This window comes from Peromyscus maniculatus, chromosome 8 (genome assembly GCF_049852395.1).
Source record: "Peromyscus maniculatus bairdii isolate BWxNUB_F1_BW_parent chromosome 8, HU_Pman_BW_mat_3.1, whole genome shotgun sequence".
Taxonomy (NCBI): domain Eukaryota; kingdom Metazoa; phylum Chordata; class Mammalia; order Rodentia; family Cricetidae; genus Peromyscus; species Peromyscus maniculatus.
The window spans coordinates 94,964,395-94,985,204 of NC_134859.1; the positions used below are offsets into that span (position 1 = coordinate 94,964,395).

General features: G+C 41.1%; 1 protein-coding gene across 27 annotated transcripts in view; it reads left to right on the forward strand.

The window, feature by feature from the left end:
* Positions 1-20,810, forward strand: part of Helz (helicase with zinc finger) — a 171,639-nt gene that overhangs the window by 113,928 nt on the left and 36,901 nt on the right. For 14 of the 27 annotated variants that reach the window (XM_076543593.1, XM_076543594.1, XM_076543598.1 and 11 more), the window contains 4 exons: positions 1,486-1,631; positions 3,203-3,350; positions 10,870-11,068; positions 13,145-13,373. In XM_076543593.1, coding sequence (XP_076399708.1) covers positions 1,486-1,631; positions 3,203-3,350; positions 10,870-11,068; positions 13,145-13,373 — 722 coding nt within the window. The remainder of the gene's footprint in view (positions 1-1,485; positions 1,632-3,202; positions 3,351-10,869; positions 11,069-13,144; positions 13,374-20,810) is intronic. The other 13 variants (XM_076543601.1, XM_015994149.3, XM_076543604.1 and 10 more) reach the window with 1 other exon arrangement.

A 20,810-nucleotide genomic window follows, 5' to 3' on the forward strand; every position in this document is an offset into this window, starting at 1 on the left:
ACATGTAAAGAGAGAAGCATCTGTGGTGTTGTCTGTCATGCTGTTTGGAACTTGTCCTGCTTCTTCAGTGGGTTGGGGGCCTGCAGAGCAGGTTCGAGTCTTCCAGTGTACAGAAGGAGTTTTGTGCTCCTGCTTTGCCTGAAGTAGTTAGTGTGATTTTTAGCAGTAAAAGGTGTAGCCTTGAGTGGCTCTTTATACTTCTTGAGATCAAGGAGGCTGTTTATCATTTTTTTTATTAAAAGGAAATTTTCTTACTATATTTTACCATTTATTTATTGACTTAAGGCTAGTTACATAACCCTTTTTGTAGTTTTTACAAGTTAATTTAAAAAATACTTATCTGTATGTGTGTACGGGAGTATATCTATATGCCCCATGCGCATGCAGTGCCAGTGGAGGTCAGAAGAGGATGTGGGACTTGAACCCGAGTCCTCTGCAAGAGCAGTGAGTGCTCTTGGCCTCCGAGCTGGGTCTCCATTCCTTTAAAGTTCATTTTTAAGGTTAGCATGTGGTGTAGTAGATTTCATTGTGGAAAAAACTTGTTGATTATTAATATTTGTTCATCATAGTCGAATATCTTATGAATTAATTTTATTTATTCATTCATTCATTTACTTATTTATTGAGACAAAGTTTTACTGTGTATTCCAGGCTAGCCTCAAACACAACACTTTGGCATCAATCTCTTAAGTTCTGTGATTCAGGGCTGGGGAGATGGCTCAGTGGTTAAGAGCATTGGCTGCTCTTCCAGAGGTCCTGAGTTCAATTCCCAGCAACCACATGGTGGCTCACAGCCACCTATAGTGGGATCTGATGCCCTCTCTGGCATAAGGTTGTACACTCATAGACATTAAATAAATAAATAAATCTTAAAAAAAAAGTTCTGTGATTCAGCTGTGTGTCACAACATCCAGTCTGAATTTATTATTTTATTTTTAAAGTAAATCCTTTAAAAACATAATTTATTTATTTAGTGTGTGTGTGTGTGTGTGTGCACACGCGCATGCATGCATGCATACATACATGTTGTGCATGTAGAGGTCAGAGGATAACTTGCAGCAGTCAGTTCTCTCCTTCCACCAGCTGGGTTGTCAGGATCAAACTCCAGCCATCAAGTTGATGGCAATCCTCTTTACCCCTTGAGCCATCTCATCAGCCCCCAAAGTTTATATTTTAAGAACTGATTGGTTTTGATGAAGTAACTGATTTACGCTCTTTAAATTAAGTTGTGTAGGAGGGGCCCTGTGTAACTGTAGAACTCGAGACTCTCTTACTGCACTACACTCAGTAGGAATTGTCATCTAATCCCTTGTATTAGTGTATAAATTGGTTTGTAGACAATATGAGTAATTTTTGGGAGGGCTTGCTCCAGCATTCAGCATGTTAAATACATGAGAAGTTTTAGTGTAGAAGACTGTATAAGTAGATTTAAAAGTACTGTTTTTATATCTGGTTAAATTTTTTTTGTATGTTTGTCTGTTACAGCTCAGTCCTTTTGTTTACAGCGAGTTTGCCAGGGAGAGAAACCTTCACGTTTCATTACTTGATCGACTCTACGAGCATTACCCTGCCGAGTTTCCATGTAGGATCCTCCTCTGTGAGAACTACCGCTCCCATGAAGCTATCATCAAGTAGGTGTGAGCTGTCCCTCCAACTCACGCTTCCTGTGGGCTGTGGGAGGGAAGCCGGACAGCACCTGGCCAGGCGCAGGTGACTTTAGGTGGATTATTTGTGATCTCTGAGTGCTACAGACTATGCCTGACTTGTGTTTTTAAAAGAATACTTCAGAATCTAGTGCTGTGAGTCTTCATAAGAAATAATGCAGTATGAGCACCAAAACTTCAGATTCTACTGGTCATGATACACTTTTCTATGAATTAATACGTAATCTGTATGAAGAATGACATGCCTGTGTTACTGGTCATGATACACTTTTCTATGAATTAATACATACTCTGTATGAAGAATGACATGCCTTCTTCACCTATTTGAAGAGAAAGGGAGGCAATGGAAGGAGAAACCTCTAACACAGTTTTATAGACTCCTTTTAAATACAGTCACATGTATAAAAGAGTCATCCTCTGCATGACATCTGGGTGACTGAGTTCCAGCTGAAGGAGTAGAGCCTGGCCACCTGGGAGCCCCTATGCGCTCTTTGCCAGTCAACACCCACCCCAGAAACAAGCTGTGAAAGCTTCCTATAATTTAGTAATACCTGTTCTATCATGCCTGTGGAAACCATTTTTGGATCTCACTGGAAGCATTGCATAGATTATGTTCTGTCACCATCTCACACTGTCATCTCTTTTCATAGTTCCATCCATTTGTAGTCAGTGATGAGTTTAGTACTAGACAGTGTGTTCCCTTTACAGTTGGAGACTGCAGTCAGTGCATTGTATCCAAGTCTGTGCATTTTTGTATTTGCATGTGCAGTCACCTTCACTTAACCTTAGGCTGCAGTCTGAGACCTGTCATTAGAATTTTGTTATTGTGTGAGTATCATAAAATGCTTTTCACAGACCTAAACAGTAACCGGTCTCCTAACTCGGTCTCGTGATGAACATGAGATGTAGGAGACTGCCGGTATGATGTGACAGACCACTCTACAGACATGTTTTTATAAGTGGAAAGGTACACTTGGAAATAACAAACTAGAGTAAGTGCATAAAGCAATAGAATTGTTCTTTGGAACTGACCTACTGTGCATCACTGTCCTTTGTGGGTTTCTGCCCAGCATCATCACAGAGGCGGGGACCTCTTGCTGCTGTGATTTGGATATGCTAGGAGGTTTTCAACTCTGGTATAGGCCATGGGGTCTGTTGTTGATCAAAAGGGTTGTTAGGTGATACATGGCAGTGTATGATCCACATGAGTGAGATTACATGTTAACTAAGAAAACGCAGCTCAGGGATTTTTTTTTTTCCCTCAGAGCAGAGAGTTCAGCTAGTAGTGAATGCTCATCATTTCTTTTGTATTCTGGCTTCATTTCTTACAAGATGGATGCATTTAACAATGGTGTTATAGGGACCTTCTCTGTTACCACTGTCCATATTTTTGGGAAATTATTGGCATCATGAGTATTCAATGTTTGGACAAAAATTAATTGTGGACATAAATTAGTATTAGAATTCAATGGGTTTTTGTGTAGGTGAAATAAATTAATTTGGCTGATAGATTCCTTTGTTCTTTTCTTTTTCTGCAGCTATACCTCTGAGCTTTTCTACGAGGGTAAACTGATGGCCAGTGGAAAGCAGCCAGCACACAAGGACTTCTACCCACTAACGTTTTTTACTGCACGAGGGGAAGACGTACAAGAAAAAAATAGCACAGCCTTTTATAACAATGCAGAGGTATCTTAGTTCTTCATGCTGATTTTAATCTTTTCTTGGTCTGATTCTGTTGAGCATTCATTTCAAATTCAGGGTTGACAGTTTATAGTGTGTTGATTTCCTTTACAAGAAAATTGAGCAAACTTTACATTTATTTATTAAGATGAATCTACAGGAGAAAAAAATTTGTTTTTCTTTTTGTAATAATTTAAAAAGACACAACTTTGTTAGAAAAAGCCAACATATTCTGACATAGAGCATTATTGGCTCAAGTCTAAAACAGACTGGTTAAATTTCTAGCTTAAAGGAGACATCATTTTGAATGAGAAAAAGTTGAATTACAGAATACTGTGCTTTGGAGAGGCAACACAGTCTTCAACATTGGCCTCACTGTCTCATCAGGGGCTCTGTAATATGCTCTTCCAGTTGCTGCTTTCCAGAGAGAGTGTGGGTGTCCTGAGGGTCAGATCAGGCAGTAGGCAAACTCGCAGACTAGGAAGCCTGTGGTTAAGGTTCCAGCTGTCACAGGAAGGTGAAGAAAGTGTGTGTGTTTCATTCCTAATCTCGGCTCACTGTATTTACAGAGAAACGGCTTTTGTTACATAACAGGAACTCCTATGCCCCTTTAACAACTGAGCAGGGGGTTAGAGTTTAGAATATAGTGCCATGTGCTTAGACCCTAGCCTCAAGCCAAGAAGCCTGACGTTTTCATTAGTCTGTGCCATTTAATTTTAGGAACAGGTAAACTTTTCTTTAAAGATAGCAAGACTGAAGGTAGCTGTACAGCTCTTTTTGTTGTTTTTGCACTCAGGCTGGAAGTCTGGAAGTCGGTCTTAGTAAGAGGGAGGACTGACAGAGTAACAAGCAGAGCCTACATTCTAGAAAGGTGCTTAGGTCCTCATGTGGCACCAGGGATCATAGCCAAGCAACTGGGCCCTTGTCCCTTCATGGTATGTTTTCAGGTATTCTTCAAGCTGTAGGTTATGTAGAGCATGACTCTACTGGACTGAAAGTATTTTGGGAAAAATTCTTTTTATGTTATGAAAATGCAAAGACAACATTTGTGCTACTTTTAAATATTAAACATGTAACTTTAAAGAAATTTCAAGAGACTTTGAACTTACCCAGAGCATGGTTGTTTAGTCACGCGAGTTACTGCTGTCAAAATTTTTTGAGGTACATTGCCCAGGGCTTTTTCCACAGATAGAAAACTAGATTCCAGTTTACTGTAGCTGAGTCTCAAGGGAAAAAAAAATTAGAGTATATATTAATTAGATAATTAATGATATTAATTTCATACATATATATAATATATTTTGATCATATTCACAAACCCTGCATTGTTTCAAGACAGAGTCTCACTATGTAGCCTTGGCTGGCCTGGAAATTACTGTGTAGACCAGGCTGGCTTTGAATTCACAGAGATCTGTTTGCCTTGCCTCTCAAGTGCTGGGATTAAAATCAGGCACTACCACACTTGGGCTTTCTTTAATTATTTCATTTATATTGATAGACCCCAGACCCAGGGTACTACCTTCTCAAGGGGGCGCCCTAAGAACCCAGACTCCGATCCAGTTGATGCAACAGCAGGAGGTGTTTATTAATGCGGCTGTACAGTCGGGCTAACTCAGCTCCAAAGAGCAAGAGTCGCGTCTATTGCAATCACATGGGTACTTTTAAAGGAAAAACCCACAAAAGACCCACAAAAGCCCTAAGATTACAATTCCCATACAATTTCATGGCCTGATCACAGGGTGATCACAGAGTGGGTACAGTCACGTCCGCATGAACATTCTTCCTGAAACCTCAAGGGGGGTATCAGGGCAGGAGTGGAGTTTACACAAAGGTCACAGTGGTCCTTTCTGGAACACTTGCAACTATCCCAGTCACAGTTGAGCATTTCTCTTAACAGAAATCTCTTTACATTGTTACATTGTGGCAGGGGTGGTTGAATAATGGCTGAGTCAGGTTGCCCTTGGAACTAGTTTTCTTTTTAGTTCCTTATTCTCCTGGGGCTTGGGTGTGTGTGTGTAAGCCTGAAGGGTTAGGGTCTTTCAATATATACATGTATGTATTTGTTTATTTAAATGTACTTGCTTGTTTTACTATTATTATTTTTAATCACAACTTTTATTTTGAGATTCTTTCTTTCTTTTTTTTTTTTTTATATTTTGGTTTTTAGAGACAGGGTTTCTCTGTGTAGCTTTGCGCCTTTCCTGGATCTCGCTCTGTAGACCAGGATGGCCTCGAACTCACAGAGATCCTCCTGCCTCTGCCTCCCAGTGCTGGGATTAAAGGCGTGAGCCACCACCGCCCGGCTATTTTGAGATTATTAATTATATCATTTCCCCCTTCTCTTTCCTCCTAATTCCTTCATATATCCCCTTACTCTCTTTGAAATTCATGGCCTCTTTTACTTTGTTTTATACACATGTATGTATGTATATATGTATGTATGTATGTATGCATGTGTGTATATGTGTGGGTGTGTGTATCTCTATAAATTCCCCCCTAAATATATAAATACAAGCTGCTTAGTCTGTATAATATTACGTGTATGTTTTCAGGGCTGACCTTTTGGAATTGGGTAACTGATTGATGTGCTCTTCCCTGGGGCAGACCATTTCTCTTGCTCTCAGCATCCCTCAGTTGCCTCTAGTTCTTTGTCTAGGATAAAGGTGTAATGAACTTCCCCCTTCCATGTTTGCTGTCTATTGGTATTATCCTTGCTCAGGTCATATTAATGCAATCATGTTAGTCAGACTTTATGGGTTAGCTTCTCTGACGTTTCTAGGAGACAAATTCTCATAGCAAATTTCCTGTGCCTCTGGTTTTTAAAATCTTTCCACACCTCTTCTGAAATAATTCCTGAGCCTCAGGTCCAGGAGTTGTGTTATGGATAAGTATCAGTTGGAACTGGACTTTACAACTCTGCATTTTCATCAACTCTGGTTTTCTGTTAATGTTGAGAAATTTCCTTGATTGAAGGGTGAGGATTACACTTACTTTTGGATATAAGGATAAATATTTAGATTTAACTAGGGATTATACTGGATTAGTAAAATAGTGATTGTAGGTTCTCCTTCAAGATCCATGACTTCACTAGCCCTGGTTAGGTGGCTAGGTTTCCAGTACCAGGAATGATTTCCCTCTTGTTGAGTGGGTCTTAAGTTCAATTCTGGATTTGTTGGTTACTGCCAAGGCATGTGTGCCAGTACTGTGTCCTTAGGATTACCATGCCATGCTGGTTGTTTATGGTTCATAGCTGGATAGGACCATTGGTTGCTTTTTTTCCTTTTGGAGCTTCCATGGCGCCTTCTTGTACCACAAAAGTTGTGGTACCACAAAAAGTGGTCCCCAAGGAGGAGGATTTCATGTCTGATCCAGCTGTGTCCTCTGGGTCCTGTGTCCCAAGTGCATGGTGTCTTCAGCAATAGGGATTTATCTGCCACCTCTGGGGGTAACAGCTATAGCTTATATATTGTATTAGGAGTCTCTTAGACAACCTTGAAGAGTATCTCAAAAGAGTGCTTCTCATACCTAGTGCTGGTGTTTTGTTAGATCATCTATGATGGCTCTTGTGGGGATCATTGTCAGCTTAGATGTGGAAATTTCATTTAAATTATATAAGTGTATGTGTATGCAAACTTGCATGTATTGTATATTTAGTTGTCTATTAGTTGTCTAAGAATGTCTCTATGGCCAGCCGTGTGTGTGTGTGTGTGTGTGTGTGTGTGTGTGTGTGTGTGTGTGTGTGTATATATATATATATATATATTCAGGATCTCTTTCAGATTTATCTAACTGAATTTCAGGGGTTATGGAGAAACCCTCCATAGCTGACATCTACTCTCCCCTTTTCAGCTTCCGTTCTCATACATGTTATGTCGGTGCTTCATAACCCGAAAGATACTTTGTTCAAGTGTGTGTGTGTGTGTGTGTGTGTGTATGTGTGTGGACAACTCCAAGAGGAGAGACGGGACAGACACAGAGTTTAATTCCCCCTGTGGGGAGATTCAATGTGTTGAACATGCTAGTTATGTCACCACCAAGCTGCACTCCCACTTAGCCCTATGTTACTATTCCTGTTGAGTGTTTATGATCTCGTCACCTCTCTGTGGTTTGAGTGACTACCTGGCATAATTGTTCACCTGCCTCTTGTGTGCGGACTGTCAGCACACAGTGTATTTATGTGTTGTAGCTTGACGTTATTTTATTTATTTTTTTTTTTTATTTTTTTTTTCCGAGACAGGGTTTCTCTGTGTAGCTTTGCGCCTTTCCTGGAGCTCACTTGGTAGCCCAGGCTGGCCTCGAACTCACAGCGATCCACCTGGCTCTGCCTCCCGAGTGCTGGGATTAAAGGCGTGCGCCACCAACGCCCGGCTTATTGAGGTTATTTTATACAGTTGTTCTTAAATCAGTTGAGAGGGGGAAGGAAAAGAAGCAGCTGTGTTCTGCCTTTTGTCAGGGTCAAGTCTAGCGATTTGCATTGCTGTTTGGTACCATTTGATTATAGACCGAAGAATGTCCTCTGGTGTTTCTGGTCAGCTAGTCTGCTAGTAGGGAATTCTCTCAGTTTGTTTATCTGTAAATGTGTTTATTTTCCCTCTGTTTTGAAAGTTTTGCTAGATGTAAGATTATTGGTCAGTCTCCCCCCACACCATTCCCCTTCTCTTTCTGATGAGAAGTTAATGTGTTTATCTTTATCATCTCTTTGTAAATATGGTTGTTTTTCTTTTCTTGCTTTTAAGATTTCATTTTTGTCTTTGATTTTGAGCATTTTGACTGTAATATGTCTGGGCGCACATCTTAGTGTACATCTGGGTGTATTTATTTAACTTGAAGTTCATTTTATTTACGTGTGTTTTTCATCAGGTATGGATGTATTTTAGCCATCATTTCCTTGGACATTTTTATTAGCATACATTAGCATAATTTTAAAGAGTAACAAGTTTCATCATGGCATTTTTATGCATGTACATCAAGTATTTCGGTCATGTTTACTTCTCTTCCCCCCTTTTTTTTCTCATGAGAATTATCCTTTTACATCCACACCATCTCCCCCAACCCGCCCCCAGATTTCCCATGTGAGAGACAACATATGCTATTTGTCTTTGTGAAGCTGGCTTATTTCAGATTTGATATGATAATCTAGTTCATCCATTTTCCTGCAGAAAAACGTATTTTTTCTTTTGATGGCAGAATAAAGCTCCATTTTTTTTTTGTATTTGTAAACACACATATTTGTTTGTTTTTGTTTCTCTGTGTAGCCGTGGCTGTCTTGGAACTTGCTCTGTAGACCAGGCTGGCTTTAAACTCACAGAGATCTGCCTCCCTCCCAAGTGCTGAGATTAAAGGTGTGTGCTACCACGCCCAGCCTGATTTTCTTTGGATATGTTTAATGTATTTTTTCTTATCTTCATCTGATTTTCTCTAATATTAGATAGAGGTTGGAATTGAATTATGCCCCTTTGGTAGTTTTTCTTCATCGATTTCCTCACTTTGGGTAGTATTCTCTGACTTGTCTTGTTTGCCAAGTCTTCTGTCAGCACAGATCTGTTGACTCCTGCTAGTATCTTTTCATGTCCGTTATTTTACCTTTAATTCTTTGGGGCATGAACTGTGACCCAGCTGAAGTTGGGTTTCTTGACAATGTTGCCAGTTTGTGAAGTTTACTTAAAAAAAGCTATTTATTAAAAATACAAATTTTATTTATATTAAGTATCAGTGTGGATGTCTACATTTGAGTACAAATGCCTAGGGAAACCAGAAGGAGTTTTAGATCCCCTCCCTACAGCTAGAGTTACATACAAGTGTTTGTCAGCCTCCTAGTATATGGGGGCTTGGAACCAGACTCAGGTCTTCTGGAAGACTAGAAAGTACTGTTAACTGCTGAGCCATCTCTCCAGCCTCTAGTAAGTATCTTCTGCATTTAGACCAAGGGAAGTTGGGATCCATTGATTCTCACTGGCTGCTGAATGTATATAGGATAGGGTTTTTGTCCTGAGAAAGACTGTACGCTTCTCCTGTGGTCTTCCTCAGATCTCCGCTGTGCTGTAGGAGGTGGGGACAGGGGACAGGCTCTACCCAGCTGCTGCTAGCTGCTCAATACCGGCCTTTTGCAGTAGGGAACTGTGGAAATAGAGTCTGCCAGTGTTTACTGGTTGCTCAAACCACCTGCAATGGCTTCCTCAACACAGGGATCTGAGGGATATGGAAACTGACTGCTGAAGCAGAGCTGGAAACAGTCCCCAGTGTGGATGCCCAAGCCTCCCTCTGTTCTTACTGAGGGGCTGCAGATTTCATTAAACAGACGTTTCTTTTTTGCTTGTAAGCTCCCTGATCAGTTTCTAGAGTCTTTGCTGAGTTTGACTAGTGTACAGCAGATCTGTTTGGGAGGCAGTTTTCATTTTGATACCATTTTATGCTACTTAAAATGTAAGAATATAAATGGAGTGATAGGGTAGGGCAGTGGTTAGGTTGTTGCTTCATGGTGGAAACTGTTGGGATTTTGTAGCAGAGTATCTCCTGTGTTTTGTTTGCCCCACATCTGTCCACACAGGCAAAGACATGCTATTCATATTCCTTACTGCAGTAGACATTATAATTTCAAATAGAAATTGTTAGTAAATACTAAATAAATACTATAGTTAAAAGACATCATTTAAAAATTTCCACTTCAGCTGTATGACACTAGAATCTTGCCTGACTCTGGAATAAACTTGCCAGATAGAGATAGATAGATAGATAGATAGATAGATAGATAGATAGATAAAAACTTGCCAGATAGAGATAGATAGATAGGTAGATAGATAGATAGATAGATAGACAGACAGACAGACAGACAGACAGACAGAAAGTAGATAGGTGTGTAGGTAGATAGATAGGATTGTTTTCTAAGTAATAATCTCTTAGGAGTTATGAACATGTCTTATTAATCTGAGCCAAGCAACTTGCTATATGTAATCTATAGGAAAGTTCATGCGATGACTTGGCTGAACTTTGTACCACAAGTAGGGAACAGACTCGGAAAAGTCTGTTTGAAGTTTATCGTAATCCTAGCTGAGGTTTGTGTCACCTAGCAGCTGGTGGATGGTCCTACTTAGTTCTATCAGTATGGGACGAGGGGGACTCAGTGGAATCTTCTGGTTGGGTGGGTAGTTTCCATGGCTTGCTCGAGAGTGGACTGAGAAGCACCAGGGTGGCGTGGACTTGCTTCCCTGTTTTCCCTACATTGGTAATTCTATCCTGTTTTTCTGTAACATTCCAGCCCTTTTTTACTTTAAGTATGGGGGATGTGGAACACTGGCCACTTGCCCAGCATGATGTCTTGGTTTCAGTGTTTCCACTAGTCATATTATAGGATTTTACTGTTTGAAATGTGAGTACAATGTTACCTTCCTTACTATGTTCATGTCAGGAATGTACTACTCCCATTTGTAGGTTGGTTTTTAAATGACATTTACCAAAATGCAGCCCAGTATCAGTCCGCTTCAGTTACCATATTCTTTGCCCAAACACCAGTGCTAATTTTAAAAAGTCTGTTTGTTTGAAGGTATTTGAAGTGGTGGAGCGTGTGGAAGAGCTAAGAAGGAAGTGGCCAGTTGCCTGGGGGAAGTTAGATGATGGCAGTATTGGTGTGGTGACTCCATATGCTGACCAGGTCTTTAGGATCCGTGCTGAACTTCGGAAAAAGAGACTCTCTGATGTGAATGTAGAAAGGGTGCTGAATGTTCAAGGTAAGTGTTAACTGGAATGAACCAAATTATTCAAATGGCCTAAAGTGTGTCCAGATTGGATTTGTAATTCTCTCAAACAATCTTAGATCTTTAAGAAATGTAATATAAAGAAAGAAAGAAAAGAAAAAAAAAGAAATCTCCTTACTTTTTTTGGGCCAGCAATGATATATTCATTTCCTGTCAAGCTCTTTAATGCTGAATTTGCATGTTTATTAAAATCGCAATACCAAATAAAGATAATAAAAACAAATTAAAATTTTCTATCACCATAGTAATGCCATGGGTATCTGTGATATAACAATATACAACATAATACATGCTGTTGTACTGTATTTGGGGACTAATTTGAAATATTTTATCTGTAGACTTCCTTAAACGACTAGTTACCAGCAAACTTGTTTTCACTGTTCATGAAATGAGTCATTAGAAACTTTGTGCCTTTAAATATATGAAGTAGTGTGATGATGTGAACACTAGAAAAAGCCCAGGGGTGGTAGGTCCATGATGCAACAGGAAGAGTATTCCAGTGTCTAGATCATGGGAAGCAAGAGGCTCCCTTCTCCCATGTCACACTCAATTGGTTATTTTAGTAATGAACACAAATGCTCACAAAGTAAATGTAGGTCAGCTGATGCTCTGTTCTGTATCCAGATGGGTGAGGAGCAGATGAAGATGTGGGATAGAGAAGAGAAAACTAAAGACTGATATTAACGATGTTGTCAGATGTTTGGATCTTTGCCTTACAATGAGGGATGTTAGATTCCTAAGGAACCAATGCTACAAACCCAGACTCCATCAGGCTTCTTTTTGAAATCAGCTGTGTCTGTTCTGTCTAGCAGGAGATTAAATAGCCGTGCTTCCAGAAAAAGACTTCTTGTGTAGGGTGGATGTTGGGCTAGATAATCTTAAAGATTGGTTCCAGCAATAATGACTAGGGAAAAAAAAATCAAGCTAGGCATGGTGGTGGTACATACTTGTGATCTGAACATTCAGAAGGCTGAGACAGGAGGATCACCAGGAGTTTTAGGGCAGCCTGGACCACATAGTAGATTTAGGGCCAACTTGGCAATTTAGCAAGATCTTTTTTTTTTTTTTTTTTCTTTTCGGTTTTGGTTTTGGTTTTAGTTTTTTTCGAGACAGGGTTTCTCTGTGTGGTTTTGGTGCCTGTCCTGGATCTTGCTCTGTAGCCCAGGCTGACCTAAAACTCACAGAGATCCGCCTGCCTCTGCCTCACGAGTGCTGGGATTAGAGGCGTGCGCCACCGGCGCAAGATCTTTTTTCAAATGCAAAACAATGTCATAATAACTTTTTTTTTGGTGTGGTAAAAATGTCCATAACAAAACTTACATTTTGAGCATTTTTATGTGAGCAGTTCAGTGGCAAGCGGTGCGTTCATTTCTGTGGTACGTCACCACCACCTATCCATCACTAGGACTGCCCATCTTTCCAAACTGTGACTCTGTACTCGTTAAATAATACCTCCCATTCTTCTTCTCCAGTCCTTGCCGAACACTATTCTGTTTTGCCTCCTCTCTGTGAATTTCACTGCTTTAGGGCCTCTTATAAGATTCAGATAGTACAGCTTGAGTAGCTCTTACCCAAAGTGCTTGGGGTCAGACACGTTTCAGACTCAGAGCTGTCCAGTTTAGGACTTTTCCCCTCCAGGTAACACAGTGTCTGAGGTTCATTCATGTTGTAGCATGCGTCAGCTAAGTAACTCATTGTATGTAATGACACTGGTGTGTCTGTGGACACTGACTGGGTCATACTTTTTAGCATCATGAGCAAGGCTTCATTGAGCATGGGTAGCAAGTCCTCCTGGAGACCTTGCTTCCAGTTTGGTGGTTTTTTTCTGAAGTGGACTTGCTGGATCAGATGGTCACTCAGTTTCATTTTGGAGGACCTGTCACAGTTTTCCAGAACAGCTGTGCACTTCTTACAGCTGTACATAAGGTTTGGATTTCTCATGTCTTACCAGTAGCTGTGGTTTAACAGTTATGATTTTAAAGATGCAAGCTTTATTCTATCAGTGATTCAGAGTGATGATCTCGCCTTGTTTTCAACTTTTTTTTGTAGGAAAGCAATTCAGAGTTCTGTTTCTTAGCACAGTACGTACACGCCACACTTGCAAGCATAAGCAGACACCGATTAAAAAGAAAGAGCAACTTCTGGAAGACTCCACTGAAGACTTGGATTATGGTTTTTTGTCTAACTACAAACTTCTCAATACTGCCATCACAAGAGCACAGTCCCTGGTTGCTGTGGTGGGAGACCCCGTTGCTTTGTGCTCTATTGGAAGGTGTAGGTAAGTCTGTATTACTGAACTGAGAGATATTCTAAATGGGAAATATGGAGTAATTTACATCCTTATGCATGTATTTATCTGTATGACTTCATGGTGAGTTAAAATCAGGCTTATTGTTAATGTTGTTACCTGACATCTAGTATTAGTGAGAGCTCTGGTGGTTAGTGGCTGTTCATGGTACATACATAGTGGTGTATTCAGTCAGTAGCCAGCAGATACCTCCCAAGTGTGTCTGTGTTCTCGGCACTCCTCTAGCCTGGAGATGGTCAGTGAGCAAACAGAGAGAGACATCTGTCTCTGTGGTGGGAAAGGAAGAATGACAGACTAAATAAGAACATTGCATAGTACTTACTAAATAAATTAATACCAAAAACAAACCGAGAGCATCAGGAGCTTTTTGGGGTGACAGATGAGATGAAGTGGCTTGGGACCAGAAAGGGTGTGCTCAGAGGAGCCTCCCCAGCAAGGTGACTCAAGTGATTTGGAAGAGCCAGGGTGGGCTATGCGTCCCTGCACCTGAAGTCTAGGAAGAAGGGCCAGCTGGTGCCAGAGCCCTGAGGTGGGGGCATGTGTGTGTAAAGTTTAAATTTACTTCGGTCAAGTTTAAATTTTATACTGTCTACTGCTTTCCCCTCCCCTTCCTTCACTGTTGCTTTAATTCCTTAAAAACTGACTTTTATTATTAAATTTATTTCTGACAATTTCATACATGTCTATAATATGGTCTAATAAAACTCAGTTCCAAGTTTTGATGAATTTTGTAGTCATTTTCTTTTAAGGCTTCTGTTTGTTTGTTTGTTCCTTTGTTTTGAGACAGGATTTCTCTGTGTAGCCCTGACTGTCCTGGATCTCGCTCTGTAGACCAGGCTGACCTCGAACTCAGAAATCCAACTGCCTCTGCTTCTTGAGTGCTAGGATTAAAGGCATGTACCATCATGTCCTTTGCGGGGCTTTTTAATGTAAATAGTTTTTATGTCTGGTTAAAATTAAAATACCTTAAAATTAAGGGAGTAAGAGAAAGTAATCATAGCTTGCTTTTTGGGTAGTTAAGAACAATGGTTCTATTAAAATATAGATGAACTACCACCTAGGAATTTCTCTGCACAATTGTAGTCTTGGCCAGTAAATAAGAATGTATTTTTGAAAGAAATTTACAATATTTTTTTATGAAAAAGAGAGAGAGATATGCTAGGGACTGATTGCATATTATAAGTGTGACGGAACCTGCCATCTAAGTTCAGAATGGTAAAAAGAAGTCAGACAATCCCTAAGATGCCCTGGCAGTCATTTCTTTTTTGATGTTACAATAACTCTGCACCCTATTTTATTGTATAATTAATTTTTATTTTATTTTAAATTATGTGTATGTATATATTTGTGTATGGATATGTGCACATGAGGGCTAGTGTCTAGAGTTACAGGTGGTTATGAGTCACCTGACATGGGTGCTGGGAACCAAGCTCAGGTCCTCTGGAGAGCAGCAAGTGGTTTTTGTTGTTGTTTTGATTTTTATTTGTTTGTTTGTTTTAGTGTTTTGTTTTTTCAAGACAGGCTTTCATTGTGTAGCCCTGGCTGTCCTTGAACTCATTCTGTAGCCCAGGCTGGCCCTGAATTTACAGAGATCTGCCTGCCTCTGCCTCCTGAGTACTTGGATTAAAGGTGTGCAGCACCACCTCCAGCCAGCAAGTGTTCTTAACCACTGAGCTGTGACTGGAGCCCTGCACCTTATGGTTTTGAGATCGGCGCTCTCGCTGAACCTGGAGCTCACCAGTTTGCTGGTCTGGCTGGCTAGGAGCCTGCCTGCCAGCTCCTCCTGTCCTCCTGTCCTCCTGTCCGTACCCCTCAGCACTGGGACTGTAGGCCTGGCCTCCACACCGAGCTGTCTTTACCCCTAGCTGTGTGTGCAGCACCAGGTTAGCAGGACCTTCTCCAAGGGAAAGCAAGCTGTTAGCATCAGACTCTGCTTCTAAGGTCAGGAGGAGCAGCTTTTTCTTTAGAAAGTAAAGCTCATAGGTCTCATTGCTCACCTCGGAGCAGTTGTGTGGTCACATGACATCAGTTTATCTCTGAAAAATTATTGTCATGTGTTTATAATCACTAATGACAAAATCTGGTGAAAGGAATGTATTCTAGGTTACAGAACACTCTCTCTCTCTCTCTCTCTCTCTCTCTCTCTCTCTCTCTCTCTCTCTCTCTCTCTCTGTGTGTGTGTTTAGGCGCGCGCCTATGCATGATGTATGTGTAGGCATTAACACTATAGCACATACATAGATGTCCACAGGACCTGTGTAATTGGGTCTCTCCCTCCACCTGTCCCCAGCTCCAGAGGTTACGCTCAGATCATCTTGCAGGCTCAGCACTTCCACTGTCTGAGCCATCTTACTAGGCAGGGCCAAGGATATTAACGAGTCTCCTAATTTTACTCCCATCCTGAGAAGTTTGCTTTAGTTTCTCAACTGTCTATCCAAATATTAGAATGTTGTAGTGTTTTGCCATTTGTGTTTGTGTTTAATGTTTATGATTAGATAATATAAAATGGGAGCATGTGTGTGCAGACAGCTCTGTACTCTCAGGAGGATGAATGGGCTGAGTTGTGTGGAGCCATATTACTGTGCGCTCTCCTAGCAAGTAATTCTAAGTACTTAGCAGCCTGAATGTTGTTGAAGAAGCCACTACATCTTCTGTGGACAGACTACACTGGACGGCACAGGATTAGCATTTTTTAGTCTATCTGTGACATGAATTGTCACTTTCTCCAAGCAGATTGGTGAAGAATTCTTCCTGGGGCCTGCTGTCAAGTGCATGGCTAATTTTCAACTCTAGGCTGGGTCTACAGATAACTTATTTCGAACTGAACATGCTATTCTCAGGGGTTACTGGGGTTTCAAGAAATAATTCCTGTGTGCTACACCAGCTTAATCTGTTCTTTGTTGTTGTTGTTGTTTTGAACAGAATTTGTCTATTAGTCTGAAATAGATACAGTGAACTTCTTCCTTCCCGCAGCAAATATTAATCCAGTACCTACTCCTGACCAACTCTCTGCCAGGTGCTGCCTTGTGTACGTGGCACACGTTGCCCCATTTAGTCAAACCAGGAATTGGACAGCAGGCTGTTTTATATTCATCTTAGATGGGCAGCCTGGTGCCGTGAACCACCCCCCACCCCCACCCCCACCCCCACCCCTGCGCGCCGAGACAGGGTTTCTCCGTGTAGTTTTAGTGCCTGTCCTGGATCTCACTCTAGACCACACTGACCTCGAACTCACAGAGATCTGTAGGCTCTGCCTCCCGAGTACTGGGATTAAGGCATATGCCACCGACACCCAGCCAGCTCATGAGAACAGTTGTTAGAGCAACTTTAAAACTCAGGCCCTTCTCAGAGACCCCAGTTTCCCAGGAAGGATGATTGTGCATGACCGATGTTGTTCTACATCATAGCCTTGGAGGACTTAACAACTGAATTTCAACATTAACACATTTTATTAACTTGGTAAATAGAAACATATTTAATACACGTGTAGAATATGACCCAGGGATATCAAGGGAATACTTATTTGGTGTGTGTGTGTGTGTGTGTGTGTGTGTATTTTCACGTGACTTTTTAGTGTTTTACCAGTGATTTTAGAAACAAAGCTAACACAAAATCCAAAGTGCCCCCCCCCCACCAAATAAATCCAGGTGCTGGGCTGATAAGAGACCCTATCTTAAAGAACAGCAACACAAGCCTGGCTGCTCCTGAAGTTGACCTCTGACCTCCATCCCTCTGCACACTTACATCCACATACATGTACTCACTCACACACAAAATGAAAAGTAGCATCATGTCTTCTCAGATACATGAAATTATGTTACAGTGTGTAGACATAAGTGGCTTTCTAGCCAACATTTCTTTTAAAAAATGGTCAGCATAGTAAGAGATTGCCATTTTAGGGAGATTGCCAAGGATGGCAAAGCCCTTAACTACAGTGGTGAATTCTCATCCCTGAATACAGTTGAAATTCTCACCTGCCCTTCCACTTCATGTGCTAGAAATTCCTTATGATGCCAGTGTGAGTGGTCCTTGGAAGAGACTTCATGGGGCTGTTGAAATGGCTCAGTGGATGAAAGCACCTGATGCCAAGCCTGATGACCTGAGAGCCATCATTTCGGGAGAAGGAGATAACTGACCCCCACAAGCTATCCTCTGACCTCCCTTCACATGCCATGGCACACACTCATACCCACACAGTCAAAAGTGTAAAAGAGCTTTTATGGAGAAGAGAACCCAAAATTTTTTTATCTTTAGAACTAAGAATTTACCTGGGCAGCAGTGGCGCACGCCTTTAATCTCAGAACTCAAGAGGCAGAGCCAGGTGGATCTCTGTGAGTTCGAGGCCAGCCTGGTCTATAGAGTGAGATCCAGAACAGGCTTCAAAACTACACAGAGAAACCCTGTCTAGAAAAACAAACAACAAAACAAAACAGAAAAACAAACAACAACAAAAAACGAAGAATTTTGAGAATAGGGAAGATGGCTCAATAGGTAAAGGCCTTTGCCACATAAACCCAGAGAACTAATGTCACAAAGTTGTCCTCTGGCTTCCACATACATGTCATAGAATGTGTTCCCTGCTAAAAACCCAGGACTTATTTTGTAGGAAATAGTACATACTTACTTACCTAAGCTGCATGAGGCCCTGGGTGACTCTCCAGTACCCCTGTTCCCTGTGTTTTTCCCTGAAAGTTTAGAAGTAAGAACTTAATGAGAAACATAATAAGGAATGGTAATAACACTGTTTACTCTGTGCTGTACATGAGGAAGCCAGTGCCATCTGTCACTGCCCATTGCATCTGTTGGGATAGAACCTGGGCCTTTGGCTCTGTCCATGGGACAGCAAGAAGATAAGTCAGGTCTAGAATATAAATTCCATCTTTTGAAACTTGATCTACATATCTATCTACATGTCTGTCTATCTATCTATCTATCTATCTATCTACATGTCTGTCTATCTATCTATATCTAGAGATTTATTTATTTATTTATTGTACACTGGGGCTTTTGCCTGCATGTATGTTTGTATAAGGATGTCAGATCTGGAACAGGAGGTACAGACAGTTGTGTGCTGCCATGTGAGTGCTGGGAATTGAACCTGGGTCCTTTGGAAGAACAGCCAGTGCTCTTAACCACTGAGTCATCTCTCCAGCCCAAAATTCAATTTATTTATAGTAGGTGTGTAGAATGCTTCTGAAAGGGTGTCCTTTAAGCCAGGTGTGGCGGCTGCTGTAATCCCAGCACTTGGGAACTTGAGGCAATAAGATTTTTGTGAGTTCCAGGCCAGCTTGGGCTGGAGAATAAGACACTGTCTCAAACAACAGCAGCAGCAAAAGCAAAAAGATCCCCCCCCCCACCAAAAAAAAAAAAAAAAAAACACCCAAAAGATAAAAAACACCTTGTATCTGAAAGGGTATTTGATTCTGATCGCTGGGGTTAATGAGCCATTTCCCATGAAATGTGAGGTTCTTTGACATTTATGCTTAATTCAGTGCTGTTGCAGATCCTGGTCAATAACTGAGGTCAATATGAGGATGGGATGTGAAATATAAGAAGGTAGCTTAAGGGGCTGGAGAGATGGCTCATTGGTTAAAAGCACTGGCTGCTCTTCTAGAGGACCTGAGTTTGATTCCCAGCACCCATGTGGCAGCTCACAGCTATCTGTAACTCCAGTCCCGGGGGACCTGATGCCCTCTTCTGGCTTCCATGGGCACCAGGCACAAAGGTGATGGACAGATCAGAACACCCACACCTACAAACTAATATCATTATCTTAAAACAGCATTCCTAAGAACATCCCACTATCTAAACTGGAAGTGAAAACTATGTAAAGTGGACTTGGTATTACAAATTAAGCCAGATAGAAAAAAAGAATCCATTGGGTCTAGGGAGATGACTCAGTGGTCAAGAGTGCTTGCTTCTCTTCTAGAGGACCAGAGTACAGTTCCCAGCACTCATGCCAGGAAGTCCACATCTTCCTGTAACTTCAGCTCCAGGGGATCCACCACCCTCTTCTGGCCTCTCTGGGCACTTGCACATACGTGGCATTCACACACACACACACACACACACACACACACACACACACACACACACAAATCTTGAGATGGATGTGGTTGCTCACACCTTTAATCCCCAGTACTCAGATCTCTGAGTCCTAGGCAAACCTGATCTACACAGGTTAGCTAGGATTAGGAAGTGAGAGTCTGTGTAAAATAAGTAAATTCCTTGTATTTTGTCTTAAAGTCCAACACAAATTAAGATGCCAGGCTATGAAATTGATCACCAGACCTGAATTTTTTCCTTTTGTGTATTGGATAGCAGAGCTGTGTTGATATTTGAATATTGTAGAAAATCTATAGAGTTTGAGATCATGACTACTGTATTAGAAATAATCCTTACTTAGGTTTTCTTCTATCATTACAATAAAGATTTTTATTTCTTAGGTGAAGAGTAATAGAGCAGGTCATCTAGAGTCCTTTTCTGGCCTCCATATACATACAGGGACTTAAGCATACAAACACACTACACACCACACGCTCGCTCGCGCACACACACACAAACTTGGTTCATTTAGGAGGATTCTTTCTGTGTTAGTTACTTTTCTATTGCTGTGCTAAGTCACCAAGACCAAGACAACTTATAAAATAAAGCATTAATTTGGGGTTTACAGCTCCATGGGGTGGAGTCCATGACGGTCATGGTGGGGAACCTGGCTGTAGGCAAGCATGGCACTGGAGTGGTATGGGAGAACTTACATCTTGATTCACAGCAGGAGGCAGAAAGAGCTAACTGGGAATGGGAGGGGCCTTTGAAACCTTAAAACCCATTCCCATTGGCACACCTCCTAATTCTTTACAAACAGTTCTACCAACTGGGCAATCAATTATTCAAATATATGAGCCAGTGGGGGCTGTCTGTATTCAAACCATCACACGTTTAGTTCTTAAAACAAAAATGAAGGATAGCTTTTCAGTGTGCATTTTTTAGCAGCACACAGTTCCTGAAACCAAATGATCATCTTCCTAGCCTTATGCTATGCTCAGAAATACCAAGTGTGGATGCTTTACTTTCCCTTTTCTTTATATTTAGGATTTTTTTTCTAAAAAAGACCTATCTCTTAAATTCATCTTTAAAAAATAAGACTAATGGCCCAGCGAGGTGCTTAGCAAGTAAAAGCATTTGGTGTACAAGCTTACAACCTAACTTTGACCATCAGAACTCATGATAGAGAACTAACCAATGGGAGTTGTCTTCTGACCTCCACGTACACACAGCTACGTGTACCTGTACTTAGATACACATACCCACAAATAAGATGGTAACATGCAACTGTAAAGAAACACAGTTCAGAATTAAGTGCATGTTAAGATTTGTCAGTCACCCGTACCCACTCATGCCTTAACT